The sequence below is a fragment of the Ictalurus punctatus genome, chromosome 7, assembly GCF_001660625.3.
Source record: "Ictalurus punctatus breed USDA103 chromosome 7, Coco_2.0, whole genome shotgun sequence".
Taxonomy (NCBI): Eukaryota; Metazoa; Chordata; class Actinopteri; order Siluriformes; family Ictaluridae; genus Ictalurus; species Ictalurus punctatus.
Genome location: NC_030422.2, coordinates 5,019,031 through 5,038,003, shown reverse-complemented (window position 1 = coordinate 5,038,003; position 18,973 = coordinate 5,019,031). Strand labels below are relative to the sequence as shown.

Sequence of the window (18,973 nt, the reverse complement as noted above, 5' to 3'; positions counted from 1 at the left end):
GCTAATGGAGCTGTCTTTATTTAAACCGTGGCCCCTCACGCCATATTTCACCTCTCGTCTGAGACGCTGGCTGGGAAAACTCCTGCCCTTCTTAATTAATCTGCCTCTTTTTCTTCCTGTTTAATGATGCCCAGCGGCCCCCTCTATTACCGTCCGCTGCGAGATTGAGACGGAGACCATATCTTGCTCATCTCTCTCTCTCACTCTCGCTCGCCGTCTCTCTCTCGGCTAGTCTCCCTCCCCCTGAAGTTATCACACACGCTCCCTCTTTTTCCCCTCAAGTCTCCCTCAGCCTCTCTGGCAATCACAGCCACCTAAAAATTAATGTCCCCACACGCCATTTGCAGTTAAGGAAAAGAGACAGAGACTTACGGCGCAATGGGCTCCGTTCTGCTACGTTAAATTTCTAATTACACGTGCACTGGTAGAGGAAACTCTCCAGGCCCCACCCCCTACCCCGTACACTGTCGAGTGGCATGGGAGTGGTATCAGGGTCTTTAGCCCAGTGTGTGACCAGGCTTGTTCTCTGTTGAACAGATTTGCGATCAGATCTCCTCAGCGAGCTTCCTCGTTTGACCTCGGAGCTCTTTTCTTGTCGAGCAATCTGTTCTCAGCGATCCTGCCAACGCACTGTTAGAGCAACTTGGGGGGGAATTTGTCCACGCATTTACGCAGAGCCCAGTTTGGCCGCCTTTGTGGGTTCTGAACTGTCAAGAACATTCCATGACGTAACACAAATCTGCATATGTGTCCCGAGCTCGTTTTAATAGAATCAAGCCGAACGAAAGCGCACGCTATTACTGCGTCATTGTGTCCCTATGACGATATCCACCACTCTGCGTTTTTCTGTCTCCCGCAGCTCGGATCGGCAAGCTGAAGCGGCGGAAGCCGGAGGATGGACAGGTATGTCCGCTGTGCAGCGCTCCGCTGGAAGGAACAGTTGAGGAAATGAATAGGCATGTGGAAGAGTGTCTGTTAAAGGTAGCCTCTCAAACCCGGGCCTTGCAGAGCCTCCGAATCTCTAGAGTTCATGCTGTCTCTTCCTTGCCTGCTCCTTTCCCTGGACATCAGCCTCTGCGAAAAATATTACACGCGCACAGAAAAGCATCATTAAGCGTCGCGTCTAAAGCACGCCATACATAGCAGTGTCCAGGGGAAGCTGCACGGCGACCGCACTTTCCTGAAAGGGAGTGTCCTGCCTTCTGTACTACTTACTCATGTAGATATCTGAACTGCTTGGTGAGGTTGGCTTCCTGAACCTGCTTAAGAGCTTTTCTTACACAGCAAAGTAACCTAGTGTGTTTCGCTAGCTTCTCTGTTGGTGGTTCAGGATGCCGCGCCTTCCCATCCATTCCTCTCTAATCCACTAGCTCTAGCATTACTAATGCACTCTTGGTGTTGGGGTTTGGTGCATTTGCATGTGGTTTTCCCTGCTGTTCACGTTAGATCTCATAGATGTGTTAGTCCAGAAGCGTTTGCTCTCATCTCTGTGCAGCTGTAGAGTTAAGAGACTAGTAAAAACACCGTGGAGCAACGCTGACTCACGGCGAGCGCTGCGTATGGACATGTTCTCACGGCTTTGTTTTCTCAGAGGGAGGGCGGCATGGACGACGACCAGGCCGACATGGAAGGCGAGAACGGCACCCGCTTCGAAGAGTACGAGTGGTGCGGCCAGAAGCGGATCCGAGCCACCTCTCTGCTAGAGGGAGGCTTCAGAGGTGAGTGTAGATTTTAGCCGCTGAACATCCACAAGAAAAATAATACGTGTAGCATATTAGGCTACTTGTAATCAACACAACTGTATATCAGTAAGAGCTATCAGGTTCATTAAAGCTAGACTAGGTACCTGCACGCACACTATTGCTTTAAAATTCAAAGAGATGGCCTCGGTCAATAGGAGGGGACAGAACATGAGAGGTGGTTGTGTTCGTCGCAGTGGTCCAGACGGTTGGCTGTGGCAGGGTCTGTTAACGCTAGACATCAGGTTCGGCACTACACGGCACCGTGGGAGAGAAACGGGCCGGCGACCTGCAGTCCAACGTTGTGCAGCCGTGCTATCATAGCTCCCAGTCTCCCTCTGCTCACCTGGGAAAGTTTTTAAAGAATCCGGCTGTTAAAAATTCTCCACTTTCGATGAGTTTCTAACTCGGAGTGCTTCTCTTATCCCTCAAGAGGTAGTTTGTCGCGGTAGTGTTCGGTATAGTGTTGAAGTAGCCGACTCTATATTCAGTGCTTCAAGTAACGCTTTTAAAACATGCACAGCTTAGTTACGGTGCATGGATTTGTGCTTTGTTTACCTCAGCATCTAAACCTCAATACCGCTTTATCCTCACGGACACACTTGGTGAAGAGCTCTCCTCCTCCTCCTCCTCCTCCTCCTCCTCCTGAGGGGCCTTTTGTAAACTTCAGTGCTCTTAACGGAGGCAAGATGCTTCGATCGCAAGTGGAGGGAACTGAATAACAAAGCTGTGAGTGTGGATAGAAGGGAAAACAGCTTAGCATCTCTTCTTAGTCCCAGCTAGGCAGCCGGTTTGGCCGAATCAGTTGGGAATGTGACCGGCTCGGGGTCTGCGCCGGAGCCTTTGAAACGACAGCGATAGAGAGCCAGAGCCGTGCTGAGCGAGAGCTCACCAGCCTCCAGAACACTTGAAAGTCTCCTGTATTTACCTTGAAAGCCAGCAAGCCCGAGTGGCGGAATCCCTCCAGCCCCCCCCAGAGAGGACAGGGAGAGGGAAACGGGGAGGAGAGAAAGCAGATAGAGGGGTGTGAAGAGAGCCATCAATGGGATAAGAGCCCTCTCAGCTCTGAACCTCTAGCTCCGATGTCTCTATCTCTCTGAAGGCGCGGGAAGAAAGCCGAGGGGAAGCACTTTCAACTGAACAAAAGGTGAAAGAGAGGAGAGAAATCGAAGCGGATCAGTTTTGGGCACCAGAGCTCCAGGCCTCCTGTGTCCCAGGCTTAGGAGAGCTGTAAGGCTGATGAACAGATAGAGACGGCAGCCACAGAGGACGGCCGGATAGATGTGCTGAGAGCGATAGAGATTTAGTGCAAAGCACATGGGACGATTTTAAGCCTTTGTAAAAAATTTTTTTTTATTTCTTTAAGGATGGGCTTTTCTGCACTCCCCCTTCCCTTTTTCTAGTGGGACATGCTGAATGCCATTCTGATTAGGTGAACTTTGACCTCTGCTCCAAACAGAGAGGGGTTGACTGTTCCGTGCAAGCCCGTGTTATTTTCAGTTGTTTCTTTTGGTCCTCTTTTTGCCATCTCCTGCAGTGGCATATGTAGATTAGCATGGCGTGTCACCCATGACATATGTAGATTAGCATGTAATATTCATTTGAGTAGGGCTACAACAGAGGAAGAGCAGGTATTATGCATTGTACAGGCGCCGTTCATGATGGTAAGCCGCTGACATTTTGAGCTTTGTCTCGTGTCTGTGTTCGGGCAGCGAGACTAGATTTTCATAGCGCTATCTCGAGATACCGCTATGCTAGTAGCAGACTGTAGTCGTTAACCAGTAAAGCTACATGTTATGTGTGGCTGAGATGTTTTATTGACTGGGTGCGTGTTGACTGGGTATAGGAGGAGGACACTGTCCCTGGGGAGGGGGCGCAGGCAGAGAAAGACGGCGCGGCAGCGTGCATAATGCGGCTGAAAGGCATTTAGAGCGCCACTGACCTTTTCAGCACAGATTAGATTGCCTGCCAGGTCCAGTTAGCAGCAAGCCAGCGACTCTTCCAACACCTCTCAGGTACAGAGGCCTGCACTGCTCGCACAGGCGTGTGCGCGCACGCAGTGGTGTTTGCATTGGGATGCTCTTTAGGTACATTTTAAATCTGTATAACGTGCACCTGAAATGGAAATGGAGGAATTCCAAACACAGAATGGTCGAGGCGGAAATGTCGGTCCGGCTCGCACACAGATTTTTTAGTATCGTCTTGAAAGTCTTAAAATGTATTTGCGTACACACCCCACTTCCATGTATTTGCGTCACATCAGTGTCCTCATATCCATCAGCTTGTGTACAGGCTGAAGTTCACAAAACACTTGGGCATTTGTGTGGTAATGTTTTGCATTCCAGGTTGTACTGAAGCCAAAAATACTAAAGAAGATGGTTCCAGCGGCAGTGCCTACTGGATCGGTACTGCTTCTTTGCCGTAGCCGGAGCCATGCGTTAGAAACGACCACGCGGGGTCCACAGCTTAATCAATTGATTGGATTAACAGTGATTTATTTATTTATTTATTTATTTTTGCCTCGTATGGCCTGCCACATCTTCCCCAGGCCTCACTCCCATTAGTGGTCAGGACAATCTGTTTATTTGGCTGTTTCCCCCCGTTTCTGCTTGTGCTCGTTCCCACGTCTTCACAGCGAATTAACGGTTCGGCATCGTTTGCAGGTTATCTCGGGTGGGAGGGCGGAGCTGGTCATCAGTTCAGTTGCGGTCCAGAGAAGGTACCTTCCAGTTTGCTGATCTCCTCCGTGCGATGGATTTGGAAAAGGGAGATTTTTATATTTATACGACTAAGGCAGTGTTCACATGTGCCAGCACAGCCATAGGGACCAAATAAAACTTAAAAGCTTCCTTTTATTCGATCACTAAAAACCGTCCCAATGTTGTTAAAAGAAAAGGTGGTGGGGCGGGGTGGGGAGCGGGAGCGTTTGCAGCACGTTTTATCTCCTCTCTGGCCCATTGGTCTCCCTTTAGAGAGCTGTAGAGGGAGGAGGTGTGTGCCCTACTCCTGCCACTCCTTACTTTCATTCTCCAGCAGCACAGAATGGAGATCACTCAGTTGGATGAAAGGAGGCAGCAGTCTTCTCTTTTCACTCATAGCCTCAACACACACTCACACACAGAGCCCAGCACCTCTGAACCTGTCAGGATGTTCTAGGAGCTTTCCTATCCTAACTGGAGCTGAAGGCACCGGCTGGAGTTTGTGTGTGCGCTCATCACCAGGTTTATAGAGGTGCCAGTCAGGTGCTGCGCTCCACTGCGCCAGGCTTCTCCGTGTGACGGGTACCTCACTCCATTTGGGACACTGGAGAGTGGAGCCACAGCCCTGTCGCCTTCGATCAGTGTGCTCCTGGGGCTTTTAATTGATGTTGCTCAGGCCTCTGTAATGGGACTGGACAGGGATTATATATATATATATATATATATATATATATATATATATATATATATATATATATATATATATATATATATATATATATATATATATATATATATATTATATATAGTGGATTTGAAGCTATATTGAAGGACTGATGTTTATATATTATATAGTGCAATGAGTTATTTAAAAAAAACAAAGCAAACTTATTTTGATTACAGTAACTGATTGAGATCTAGATCATATTAAGGAGCTTAATATTCCAAAAGTCAGATAAAATCGGCAGATTTAACGTCACGTGATCGAAACAGGCCAAACAGGGTTGCGCTGCTGTTTGCTCACCAGCGATATAAATCTGAATGTTAGTATTTGCAGCGCATCTGTAAAGGGACATCAAAAACAAGCAGCTCAAAGAAGAGTACATTATAAAGCAGATCGCCTGGAGACGAAACCACTCCAAAATCAAGAGCTCGCACAGCCTTCCAAGAACATAGCGCATCATTTTTAACGTTGCAAGTGAATTCCCAGACAAAAAATACTCTCTGCCAGTCACTGAAGTCCGTTTGGTGGCTGCTCGTAATAGCGCCGCATTTTTTATTTTTTTCCTCTTCTTAGAAAACATTTAAACAGATGTTTCTGGTCTCGCATCTGTGTGGAACGTTAATATCGACTGATAGATAGGGATGGCCGATGATGTAGGTTTAAAACTATATCGCGATATTCCGTGGTGTTTTTTAAAAAAAAAAAAAAAGTTTTTGGCGGTAACGGTATGAACGATGATATGACGATGGTAATCTTAGTAGTACTATAGCAGTTAAGTAGGGTACGAAATAGCATGTGGAATCTGAATTCACAAATTACTCGCAGGACGTAAACACGTATCCGTCCACTCTGTCGTCGTGTCACGGGGAAGAATTGTACCTGTACGTCACGGACGATACGATATGGCACACTGGGGAAAAAATAATAGAGCGCTTTGGAATTGAAACCAAACATGTCTTTGTTGGTAACAGGAACAGGCTTCGCGATGTGCAGCACAAAAGAGAGCCATGACAGCGATGCCGACCTGGACGTGGACGGAGACGACACACTGGAGTACGGCAAAGCACAGTATCCTTCCCTAATCTCGCTCGGCTGTAGGACGTCCACAGAATTGGGTGTGTAGTGATAGAACCAACCAGGTGGTGGGCTGATTTCCTTAACCTGGCATTTGCAGGTACACTGAAGCAGATATCATTCCCTGCTCCGGAGAAGACCAAGGGGAGACCAAAGAACGCGAGGCGCTCCGTGGAGCCGTCTTAAAGTACGCGCTCGTTTGTCGTCTTCTGCATTTCGATCGTCTTGTAAGCTCTTCCTGTGCTAAGCCCAGTAATTTGAATGTCGTTGTTCTGTTAACAGCGGAGGCATGCCGTCCAATAGGATAACGCCGGAGTTCTCGAAGTGGGCTAGCGACGGTGAGTATCACTTGGACGTGTTCTTTGTCGTATGACGCGATTTACCTCTGACACATGTATTATGGCTCATTTCAAACCAGGGAATCGTTTCTGGACGAATAGTTTGTAGGAAGTTGAATGAAGTGTGTGCAAGGTTGTTTCCTCAGTGTAACATGATTGTGTGTATGTGTGTGTGTGTGCAGAAATGCCGTCCACCAGCAACGGCGAGAGCAGCAAGCTGGATGCCAGCTCCGCATCGACGTCCAGCATGCCCAGGACCTGCAAAAACAGTGAGATCGAGAAGTGAGTGTGGCCTTAAGGACAAATACGCATGCACACACACACACACACGCGCGCGCGCACGCACAGTCCTGCCCCTTTGAGGCGTGTCAGTCGCTGGTGTATCGGGGTGAGATGAGTTTGTGTTGGAGGTGATGGGTCATAAATGATGCATTTTATGTGCTCATCTCTCTAGTGCAGCCTCGATCACAGGGAGGAGCTCGTGCTATTGATCCTGGGCAGCTGAGCCTTGTCCCTACTGCCCGGATACCCTGGGAATGCTAATGCAACAGTTTTCCAGTGCTTGTACAACAGCAGCTATTAGTTGTAGTGGGGTGTGAAGTAGTAGTAGAGGAGGAGACTAAAGGCGAGCCTGTCTAGCAAAGACAGGAAGACATCAGCGAGATTGCTTTAGGGGAAACCTTTGGAGGAGAAATGCGGCAGTTTAAAAAATTCTCGTCGTTTGTGTAACGATTTCAGTCCGCTACTGATGTTTTTAGCGAGTGTTACACTTCCTAACATACAATATCGCCCCATCCTTTAGCCCTGTATTGTGACCGTGCAGCAGAATTGAAGTGCGTACTCGAGGACCCGGGTTTGGATTGGACATTAGCTACGGATTCCCGTACCTCGAGAGAGATAGCAAGAGGGCCTAGGTGGGTTAGAAGGCCGCCCAGAGCAGAAGATGAATTTGAATAACCTGACTCGTGTGAAAAGGCCATCCCCTTTAATTCCCTCATCTCCATGTCCTCATCCATATTCCTCGACAAGTGCAGCCACAAAACAATTTCCCTCTGCTAGTGGCTGAGAGCGCCGCGCCACCCCGTCTGCATGGGTAATTGGGGTCAGACCACAGCTCCTGTGTCTGTGTATGGGGTTTTTTTTTGTGTGTGTGTATGTATATGTTTGGTTCTCCTTGTTTCCATCTTAAATCGCATATATAGCTGCTCACTTTATGGTCATATCAAGGTCTGCCCGTTTATTCTCTGTTATTTTAAGGCTTCATTCCTAACGAAACAGTTAACCATGAACATGTTATGGTTGCACAGCTTATAGAGGTGAAGCAAAGTGTACAACAATAATAATAATAATAATAATAATAATACGACCCTTTATAGCACATATGGAGCGTCTGGTCATTTTCATACCAAGAACATATTTGTGTTTTATTTGCAGCTTGTGCGTAATTGCTGAATTTCCCCCACTCGGCAGCTCTAAGAGGGAAGTCAAGGCCTCGTCGAGGCTTAAATTAGATCGCCGAGCTATCCTTATCCACATGTATAACACTCGTATACTTTCCTTTCATTATTTTGTTCATACTCTTTCCCCCCTCTCTTTGGCTCTCTCGTTCCGAGTGCTCTTCTCATGGGAGAGCTGTCCAGTACGGCTGAATCAATCTGCCGTGCGTGGCTGCTCATCTCTGAGCCCCGTATTAAATATCAGAGCTGAGAACTGGTGAATAGGCAGAGCAAAGCCAGCGCAATTGATTTCTCCCGTCAGCACGCTGGAAGCACGTCCTTCCCTCTCGTGTTTGTGTGTGTGTGTGTGTGAGAGAGAGAGAGAGAAAGGGAATGGGTTTATCTGATGCCCATCTTCCGTGACAGTTTCAGAGTGCACATTTAACCACGTTTGGCGTTTGGGGAAGAGCCGTTGAAGTTATGTATTTCGGAGGGAAATTGCATTTTATGCATGTTCAATATGACAGACAGTATCTGTGGAAAGGAATGCGTTAGCGAGCGCTGTTGAGATCACTGTTCTCCCGTTGTGTGTGTGTGTGTGTGTGTGAGAGAGAGAGAGAGACTGTGTGGTTACGTGAGTGGGAGGATGGAGATGGACAGAACACTGTTCCTAAGTGGTGCAGCAGAAGCGTGACAGCTTAGATTGATTCATCACTTTCTCCACAGAGACCCTCTTGCTCTCTCTTTTTTTTTTTTTTTTTTTGTGCACACAACAGCCAGACGTTTAAGCTAGGCCGAGCGTGTGTGTGTGTGTGTGTGTGTGTTAGTTGGGGTTTGGGGGGGGGCATTAAGTGTTTCAGCCTGCTGGAGTATGAATCACTGCAAGCTGTTTGAAGTTAAGGCAGAGGAGGAAGCAGAGAGCAGCCCTCCTCCAGTAACCTTTCTCTATTAGCTTAGCGCATAGTTCCAGACACACACACACACACACGTGGTTATTTAATATCTCCCACAATATTTCTTTTTACGGCTGCGCCTTGTCTCCATCTATCTATCTCCATGACAGTGAGCATCTCTACACGGCGCTTCCTCAGTCTCAGCGCACCAGCTGTTACACCATATCACATTATGGAAGGAGCAGCACACACAACTCCGTGATGATGATGTCATTAATCAAGCACCGAGAGGTCATATGAAGAGGGGGTGTTCGGCAGAACGATCGGGGCTTGCCTTTGCTTTTACTTTTAGTATGAATGTAATTGTTTTTTTTTTGTTTGTTTGTTTGTTTTGTTTTTGGCTTTCCGTGATCCATTTCCTGGAGTAATAGAAGTGATTATATGCCTAGATTTGAGATTTATACAAAACGTTGTGTTGAGTAAAGCCTGAAAGGATTTAGTAATGACATTTCTGAAAACTTTCCTTGCTTTGTTTCGAAAATTCTCCCCATTTTAAGAGCTGGCCTCAAGCCCTGAATTCAAACATATGGGTAAAGCCGTGCGATGATGTTATTTCCAATTTCCTAAAGTGAAGGGCCTTAATCTGAGTGCACTTTAAAGATGCCAGACGAGGAGCTGAATGATTCCACTCCAGCAGAGAACGCAAAAAACAACCCCCCCCTCCCACCACCACCACCACCACCACCGCCCCCTCTCCTCCCTACACGGTTTGTGAGACGCGTGCGTTTCAATCTGCAATGAAAATGAGATTTGTCGAGTTTAGTTACAGTGATTCATTGTGAATGGTTTCGAGAGGGAGAGGAAGAGGGAGAGGAGAACCGTGTATGGTTTTACATGGAGGGATTGTCTAGATGTGTGCGTGTGCGTGTGATGATTAGGGGTCAGACAGAGATATGGGATGAATTCTGCGCCTGCAGTGTCTCAGATTTATACAACTCTCCTGCTACTGCGTTAAATACAAACTGCTACCTTCTGTCAGGCGTCCAAAGCCTTCAGAGGGTTAACACCATTTCCCAGTAGTGAGGTGTTGGCATCGGTGGGTCTGCTTTAAATCAAGTGCCCAGTAAAGTGTTAAACTGTTTCAGTGACCAGGCTTTAGAAGTCCATTTTAGTCCGTTCACCGAAGCGGTCCTGAGGGCGAGGGTTCAGAAACCGTCTCTGTATATACTACTGTATGACTGGTATAACTAGTAGTCCCGATTATAGACGTGATCTAAATTCCATCGTGAGCTCTCAACGCTTGCTCGAAAATGTTGCCTTGAGATAAACGCGCACCTGCCTCGCTCTCAGCGTTTCCTAGTAGAGGTCGACCGATAGTGGATTTTACCGATAACCGATTCATCAACCGATACTGAATGAAAACGTAGCACTTGGAGGAAAATAGTGCTGAACTTTATTACACAAATAAACGGTACCGACGTCCTCCATTTCTTAGTATAGGTTCTGACTCCGTCGTGACCCTCAGCAGGACTAAGCAGCGAATGTGCATGAACAGATGTATGTATGAATAAATGAATGAATCATGGGCGAATCTCGCATTTCCTTCAATCTACTACCATTGCTTTCTTTCGATTGAGGTTATGTCTTATTCCCCAAGACGACACCGTGGTGGTTATCCTCTTGTACGCCACTGCGGAGTAAATCTGCTAGCTTTTGCGTTAAGCGTATCGTCTGTTAAGTGCCTGTTTAAACCCCCCCCCCCCCCCCCCCCCCCCCCTCCATTGTGCTTCTCTGCAGGGGGACCGTTTTCTGCCTCTGTGAGTGAGCTCATCCTGACCCGTGTATCGGGTGTGTGCCTGCACTTACAGTAAAGTCGAGCTCAGTGCTCCATCGACTCCACCTCTCTCTGCACATAAAGAAGGATTAAAACCTTTTATTGCCCAGAGGAATTAAATAACTTTTAGAACGTGGTTTTCTATAAATCTCCGCTAGATGAATATTCATGGTGTTGTGGCCCTGTGCGAGTGGGGTTGCACTTTATTGGGGGAAAAGTTCTGCGTGGCGAGGGCGGTGTGTGCCGCAGCGGTTTACAAAGCTGTTAAAGAAAACAGTGGGCATGGAGTGCAGCTCGCGCACACACACACACACACACACACACACACACACACACACACACACAGTCCTCTATCTGCTTTATAAGCAAGCACGCTAATCAAGGCTAAATGCTTTTTTACAAGCTGTCCACCAGTAACAGGAGATTTTAAAGCTTTATGGTCCCTGTGCTGATTGTGGGTTAGTGAGGAACTGACCGCCAGTCTGTCCGGCCTGCCAGATGTACAGCTGGCTCTCCTTGCTCAAGGTCTTCATCCAGCCCTAAGTGACTCTGGAGACTGATCTAGGCATGGGCTGATGCTATGAAAATTTTATAACCTGCCCTTTCATTATGGTTTACAGTACCACCAAGATACCGTGTTTTTTTTTTGTTTTGTTTTTTTTAAAGAGCAAGCTGATTACTTTAGCACCCACTCAAAATAACTGACTTTTGGCTAACTAAACATAATCGTGCCAACTTTTGGGAATCCACAAACCTGACTGAGCAGAATTATGGGATGGCCTTTGCTGACAAGGATACAAGCTTGTCCAGAGTTAAATACTTTAGAAGATGGTTGCCCTTCGCTGTGTTCTGGGTGATAGTCGGATGAGTTCATGTTGATGAGTTGTAGATTTAACTTCTACGGTTACAACCCATTCCAAAAGGGATTTTGGTGAACCCGAGGATTCCCTTCCACCTGCACAAGCATCACTCTTTCCATTTAGCCTCGTAGAAGAGCTGCAGTCCATGATTGTACACCAATCCCCCCCCTCCCCCCCGACTGCCCCTCACCTGATTTACATCTCGTATATCATGTTTGTGTGGAAGGTAGACAAGTCCTCGTTGAGGGCCGGCGCAGGCATGTAATAAATGGCGCTATCGGAAAAGGCGGCGGAACGGAACAGGCACTAATCGGAGGGAGAGTGCCGGGGAGAGCGCCAGGGTGATCGATACTGTAGATCAGCGCTCCATCTGGCTGGAAAATGAGCGGATCACCATAAGCATCCCACCAAGCAAGGCGTCGCCCAATCAATGGCACCCATATCGATTTAGTTATTGCGAGTTCATATGCCCCGGACAGTGTTAAATGTACATTCACCAGCCCACGGCCATTCGTCGGTGGATAAGTAGTGAGGGCTTGAGTTGGGGGGGGGGATTTTGATTAAGGCTCTGCATTACGGTGTGATCATGCGGTGATGCCTGATACAGACTGGATTTAAGGAAATTCTGGAACATTAGGGACATGCAAAGTGCAGGTATATTTTTAAGAATCATTGACACTGCATTCGACTCGTTTGACTCATCCTTTGTGCAGCTTTACTTTTGCTGCTTTACGGGAAGTTTGATGGGATATTTCCTTGGTTTTCTTTTAAAGTTTGATCAGCGTTGGATAGCGTTTAGCGTGGCAGCGGCATTGACCGTAAACTTTACGTTTTGTTTTTTTTTTTTTCCTCTCTCTCTCCACAGAATCACAGAGGATTCCACAGGCACCACACTGGACGCTCTGAAGGCTCGCATCCGAGAGCTGGAGAAGCAGATCCTCAGAGGAGACCGATACAAGTGTCTGATCTGCATGGTATGAACACACCGCATGTTGGACATCACATAGCAAACCACCTATGCCGAAGCGAGACGGGAATGAATGCACACTGACGCCTGCTCAGTCACGATTCTTAAGGCTACAGTGACGCTGTAAAAGTCGTCATTACAGAGATATTGGCAAGACGAAAGATTTGAACCCGGTAAAATATATCCTACTCTGTACCACTCTGCAAGAAGAGTGTTTTCCTCTTTTTCTAAACTTCTTCCCCACTCATATTTTCATTCGTGTTCTTTCCTGTACACGTCTTCCCATCTTCCACTGAGCTGCTTCTCTAAACCGTCAGGACGGGACACGTATTGATAAGTCTAGGCGCTCGAGTGGTACTGACGTGATCCGCCACCATCTCTGGCAATCACTCATTGTTCTGAACGAGCCGGCGCGATTATGCGTTTTCATTCACGCTTTACAAGTCTCCAGTTCTCCAGCCGGATCCTTGCATGTTTAATGACTCACGATGTTGGTGATCAGTGGAGGTCTACTGCCACCTGCTGCTCATGCCGACTAAAACAGACCTCCCTGCTCGTTCCACCTCTTTGATCGCCGCTCAAGTAATTATGGGGTGCGGTTTTCTAATAATGAATAAACACGTGTTTAAAGAGCCTTTCCGATAATTATCTGCCCGGACCCTGAATTGCTGCTTGCTTCTGTGTCTTTGGGTGGCACAAGTGCCTTTTAGAGTATACCCAAAAAAAAAAAAGTGGAATTGGGATTCATCTACATAGTGTTTTCAAATATAAGTAAAAAGAGATTAAAAGTTATCTTATTTCTCTCTCAGGACTCCTACACAGCGCCCCTCACCTCCATCCAGTGTTGGCATGTCCACTGTGAAGAATGCTGGCTTAGGACTCTGGTGAGACTCTGGACTTGTATACTCTCCTGGTTACCCAGCAACGCACATCATAGCCATCACATAACACACATCCTCCCATCACCATTGATTCCACTTTCAGATTGGAAAACATGAATAGTGAACAGTCACTGAACAATGTTGCTGGTTGTCGGATTGCTGGAACTCATTAATTTGTCTCACGCACACACACACACACTTGCATCTCTCCCGTGTGCTAAGCTGTTTTCAGCAGCCGCTCTCAGGAGTCCATCAGCGTGTTCCGCTGCTACACGAGGAAGCAATTAATAAACGCTTCCCAGCCACGGCCTTTTTTTTTTTTTTTCCTTTTCTTTTCTTTTCTTCCAATATACACTGTATTAAATCAGCATTTTCCTGCCTGCTCGCTGTCCTGACAAGGCCCTCTGTGTCCACCACACTGATGAAGGTAAAGAGAGGGATCAGAGAAGTGTGTGTATGGTGAGCCCTTTCTGCCACAGAGGCTTGTTACTAATGCAGGCATTAAAACCGTTGCCTTAAGGCTGCAGTAAAAGGCAGCACGCTGGGGCTCCTCGCGTCTCGATCAAAGTAAACGCGTGTAATTTGGTTACAGACGAGGCTAACCGAGAAGCCCACGCCTCGCACACACTCGTTAAATACAGGTGACCCCTGCCTAGCTAGAACAAAGGAAGCAAATTAAACATGCAGTGCTCTGAGGTTCTGGGGAAAGGTAGTATAGTGGGTCGGGGGGCAGGTTTAGCTGGAAGGAGGTTTTTGACTAGCACTGTGGTACTGCACAAGTGTACCACAGGTACCCTGGCTTTGTGTCAGAGTTGATGACAGCACTCCGTAATTGGACTATTTAGAGTGGAAATAGACCAGGGGTGTCCAATCTTATCCGGAAAGGGCCGGTGTCGGTGCAGGTTTTTACTCCAACCAAGCGGAAGCCACACCCGAGTCTATTGAAGATCAATTGATTAAACAGGTGGAATCGGGTGTAGCTCCTGCTCGGCTGGAACGAAAACCTGCACCCACACCGGCCTTTTCCGGATAAGATTGGACACGCCTGAAATAGAGCTTATGGTGGAATGTTCAAGTCTGTAGAGGTCAACCGGTTTTGCTGATTAATTGGCACCGATAACTGATCAAAAATCCACACCGATAGGTTTTCCCGATTGAGTCCGCTGCGGGAGCGGCCGAGAAGGGTCTTTGTTCGGTACGAGAGCGGCCTCTAGAGGCGAAATAAAAACCATCGCTGACAAATTTTGTTGTGGTGTTTGAAGTGTTTTTTTTTTTTGTTGTTTTGTTTTTCCATTTTGTTATTTGGAGTGTTTCTTTTTTGGTTCAGTTTAGATGTATATCTTCTAGTTCATTAAATCTTTATTATTAGCAGTATTTTACTGCTCTGTTTTCATTCAGTATCAATTTTTTTTTTTTTAAACTGTCAGTTGATTAATCGGTTATCGGCAGGTACCGCCCAACTTAGTTATCAGTATCGGTAAAATCCGCTATCGGTCGACCTCTAGAAGACTGCGTTTTCAGTAGTAAGACAAATGTGTACACCAAGTGAGGTGTGGGACAGAGTATGGATATTTGTGCTGTATTACACCGAGGCACAAATCCTTTTTACACACTTGAGAGTTGGCGAGAGTGTGAGGCTTGCTCACAGCTGTGTCTGGGGTAGAGCTCCTGCTCAGCCTCTTCTCGACTGATCTCGTCTGCCCCTCCGCAGAAATGTGGAACCTCTGGCTGTGACACAGATGTGCGAAGACGCCGTACAGATGCTGGAAACAGTAGTGTAGAGATTATAGAGATTCCACACTCTTGCGCTACTGTGTGCACATCCGTCTCCCTCTCCTGTCCCGGCTGTCTCTTCATGTTTGACCTGTGGAAATATAACACTTTACTGTACCTCAGCTGGTCTTCATAAGGCGTACTGAATGTGTGTTTTAGTGTGCTCTTTTAACTTGAGTCATGCAGTCTTTATTAGTCTTTATTTGCTTAGCTGACGGTTTTTCTGTGATGTTTCAAGTGAAGTATGTGTTACCCATGAAAGGCAGTCGGTAAAGAAAGCACAGCGGGCGGGAGCGGGGTATTATGGGTAACGGCTGAGGTTCGGAGTGCTAGGTGAGCTAGGAGAGCTAGGAGCATGTGCTTTTTTTTTTTTTTTTCTTCTCGATCGACTTCCTGTGTTGTAGAGCAGTGGTCACCAACCCTGTTGCTTGAGATCTGCCTTCCTGCAGGTTTCGTCTGCAACCCAAACCTAACACCTCTTTTAGTTGATCAAGACCTGCTTAAGGCCATGATTGGATGGTCAGGTGGGCACGATTATGGTTGGAACTAAAGTCTTCACGAAGGTAGATCTCCGGGAACAGGGTTGGTGCGCACTGCTGTAGAGAATATCTGGATTTCCTATCCATTTTTTTTTCCATGCACATCATATCATTCCACTATTTTAAAAAATATATATATATATATAACATAAAATATAGCAGCTTCGTTTAGACCACCACCTGACCGTTTTCACTCTGCTCTTCTCTTTAACAGGGAAATAAGAAACTGTGTCCACAGTGCAACACCATCACATCACCAGGAGACCTCCGACGCGTGTATTTGTGAACGAGTCACCGTCAGCGTCCAGATTCTTCCCCCTTTATCCTTTTTGTTTTGTTTTGTTTTGTTTTGTTTGTTTGTTTGTTTTTCGGGTCAGTTCTGTTCTGGTGGATTTCCGTTTCCTTGTCCAGACTGAGAGTCTTGTGCCGATATTAACAAGGAGCATCTGATGTAGCAGCAAACTGCACAGGGACTTGTAAGGACTATGTACAGACTCAGTACTTCCCTGTAAGTGAGAAGCTCCTCCCACTTCTTGCCCAGCCTCGGACTCTGCCCCCTTGTGGTGCTCCATGTTATGGTGCAGGTCCATAAACGCTGCTGCCCACTTCCCCGCTTCGCTTTGACACACGTCCTCTGTCTGCTACGATGGAGTGTGTGTTCGTGTGTGTCTGTGTGTGCATGTTGGTGGGATCTCTCTCTCAGCAAGGCCACAGAGTTAGTCTTCAGCCGAGACAGCCCTCCATCCCGGCAGGGACTTGAAAGAAAAAAAAACAACAACAAAAAAAAAAAACTGATAATAGTTTAGCCTCCACCCTTCTGGCCCTTCCATCCCTTTCTTCAAACTGTCATTGTGTTCTCTCTCTCTCTCTCTCTCTCTCTCTCTCTCTCTCTCTCTCTCTCACACTCTCTCGCTCTCTCTCACTCTCTCTCCCTCTCTCCCCCTCCCAACTTTTCACTTCTTTTGTGGTGTTCTAGTGACGTCAACCAAATTCAATGAACCAGTGCAAGCACATGTATTATAGTCTTGTATGTTTACGGTGTTGTGAGTAAATGACATAGAGAACACACTTGTATACACACGCATAACATGCGCACACACTCAAAAAAACAAAACAAAACGAAAAAAAAAAGACAAGTATATATTGCTAAAGTCCAGTTTTAGTTGGGGCCGGGGGGTGGGCGGGGGAGGTCGGGGCTGATGTTTCAATCTTTGTGGAAAAAGAAATCCCTCTGTATTTTTAAACGGATGTTGTTGTCTTGAGGTTGAAGTTGTATTTCATTGTACAGGAAGAAATTTAATAATATTAATAATGAAGTACTCAAACTAGGCTTTAAAGGGTTTAGGCTGTACGTTGTTTTTTTGTTTGTTTGTTTGTTTGTTTGTTTGTTTTCAACTCTGATATACGGTATAAACTGTAGATTCATATCTAAAGTAAAGGGAGCTCATCTCTTTTTTTTTTTTTTTCTGCCTTTTTTTTTTTTTTTTTAAATATATTGGAAAAACTGATTTTAATTTCCTGTTAACCATCCGGAAGATGCTTTCACGTGACGACAGAAATCATTGAAGAGGGATGAAGGAAAAAAAAAAAAAAAACTTGATTGTCATTTGATGTGAGTTTGTTGCAAGCAGACACCTGAGCAGGTGTAATTCTGTTCTTCCTTTCCAAGATGGGCTTATGTGAATGTTTTCACAACAAAAAAAAGAGAGAAAAAAAGCGCCCTTGTTCTGGGATATGTTCAGCCCCCATTGTGGAAGACAATGATGATGAATGATTTCTTTTCCTTTCTTCCTACAAGAAATATAGGACTGGATGATTGACAGATGGCCTGGTCCCTCCGCACTCTTCAGGAGTGAGATGGTGTACTTTTGTATTTGTACAACTATATATGCTGTGATTTTTTTTTTTCCTTTCTCTTTTCTGTATTGATGTAAGCGAGGGGGCGGGGGGAGGGGGGGGTTAAAGAATTCAAGAAAAGGAAGCAAACCGCTGAACCCAGTCCCACAATAAATGGTCAAATTTTGCAAATTTTTTTTTTTTTTTTTTTTTTTTTAATCATTTACACCATTAGCTGAGAGATTAATGGCTGTCTCCATCAATTCTGTAAATAAACCAATTTTCAAATTTGACATTTGGAGTTACCAAGCTTAATAGAAGACGAGGCTTTCCATAACAGATTATTGATCAGAGATGAAGACCCCCTTTTTAAATTTCTTTTTTTTTGGAGGAAAAAAAAAAAAAAAAAAGGTCCTGTCCCGGTAATTAAAAAAAAAAAAAAAAAAAAAAATGCACAAGACAATTGTGTGAGCCAATCTGTGTCCTTGTATAATTCTTGGAAATGGTACGTGTCTTACCCGTTTGTAAACTTCATTTGACGGTAATTAAATGATTGTACATCTGAACCAACTGTCCTGTGCTGGCCTCCTTCCCAGATCTGTTGCTAATTACCGGTGCTGATGTCTTCTCTCAAACGGAGCCAAGCACCTGGACAAGCTCTCGTTCTTTCGGAAGTATCTGTTTCGTTTGAGAGATTTTACTCCGCTTTCCAAAAGGTGTTCGAATAGGCTGCTGATGATGAACCAAGACCTGGGATGAAGAAAGGCAGGCATGGGGGAGCGTTATGTAATTAATAATAATGCTAATTAAGGCTTATTGATTAACCAGGGCGCATGGTGCTACAGCAGGTAGTATTGCCATTTCACATCTCCAGTGTCACTGGGCCGTGTGGTTTCACATGTTCTCCCCAGGTTCTCGGTTTTCCTCTCACCTGCTGGAAGGATGGAGAATTGACTAGTCTACGTTGACCCAGAGTATGTGAATGAGTCTGTCCCTTCTCCTAGGGTAGGTTCTAGATTCACTGTGACCTTAACCAGGTTCAAGAACTTCCTGCAAATGTATGAACGATTCCAAGTGAGGAGAACGCCACACCACCTCTAGATACATTTCAAAATGCGTGCGATATCGCTGAAGAAAAGTGCATCGTGTCTAACGAAGATATTTATAGTTCTCGAGCAAGACAAATCCTCCACTTCTTCATTTACTTTCTCCACACACATATCTGTAATCCAATACTTGTGAAATAGTGTATAAGACCGGCATTAGATCAAGCTCTTGAACAAAATGGCTGCAGCCCAAATACATATAGTTTATTATCCTCTCCATCTTGTCCTCCCCCTGTTCCTAGAGATGAAAGGTTAGGCAATCGTGTTAGCATTG

At 46.0% G+C, this 18,973-nt stretch overlaps 1 protein-coding gene across 5 annotated transcripts in view; it reads left to right on the top strand.

Moving 5' to 3' along the window:
- The window catches only part of rnf220a (ring finger protein 220a), a 121,693-nt gene extending 103,534 nt beyond the window's left edge, over window positions 1–18,159 (top strand). For 3 of the 5 annotated variants that reach the window (XM_017471424.3, XM_017471427.3, XM_047156619.2), the window contains 9 exons: window positions 860–981; window positions 1,592–1,718; window positions 6,134–6,230; window positions 6,337–6,423; window positions 6,519–6,574; window positions 6,757–6,856; window positions 12,463–12,571; window positions 13,374–13,448; window positions 15,972–18,159. In XM_017471424.3, coding sequence (XP_017326913.1) covers window positions 860–981; window positions 1,592–1,718; window positions 6,134–6,230; window positions 6,337–6,423; window positions 6,519–6,574; window positions 6,757–6,856; window positions 12,463–12,571; window positions 13,374–13,448; window positions 15,972–16,043 — 845 coding nt within the window. In that variant the 3' untranslated portion in view covers window positions 16,044–18,159. The remainder of the gene's footprint in view (window positions 1–859; window positions 982–1,591; window positions 1,719–6,133; window positions 6,231–6,336; window positions 6,424–6,518; window positions 6,575–6,756; window positions 6,857–12,462; window positions 12,572–13,373; window positions 13,449–15,971) is intronic. The other 2 variants (XM_053681441.1, XM_017471429.3) reach the window with 1 other exon arrangement.
- Window positions 18,160–18,973: the final 814 nt, after the last annotated feature.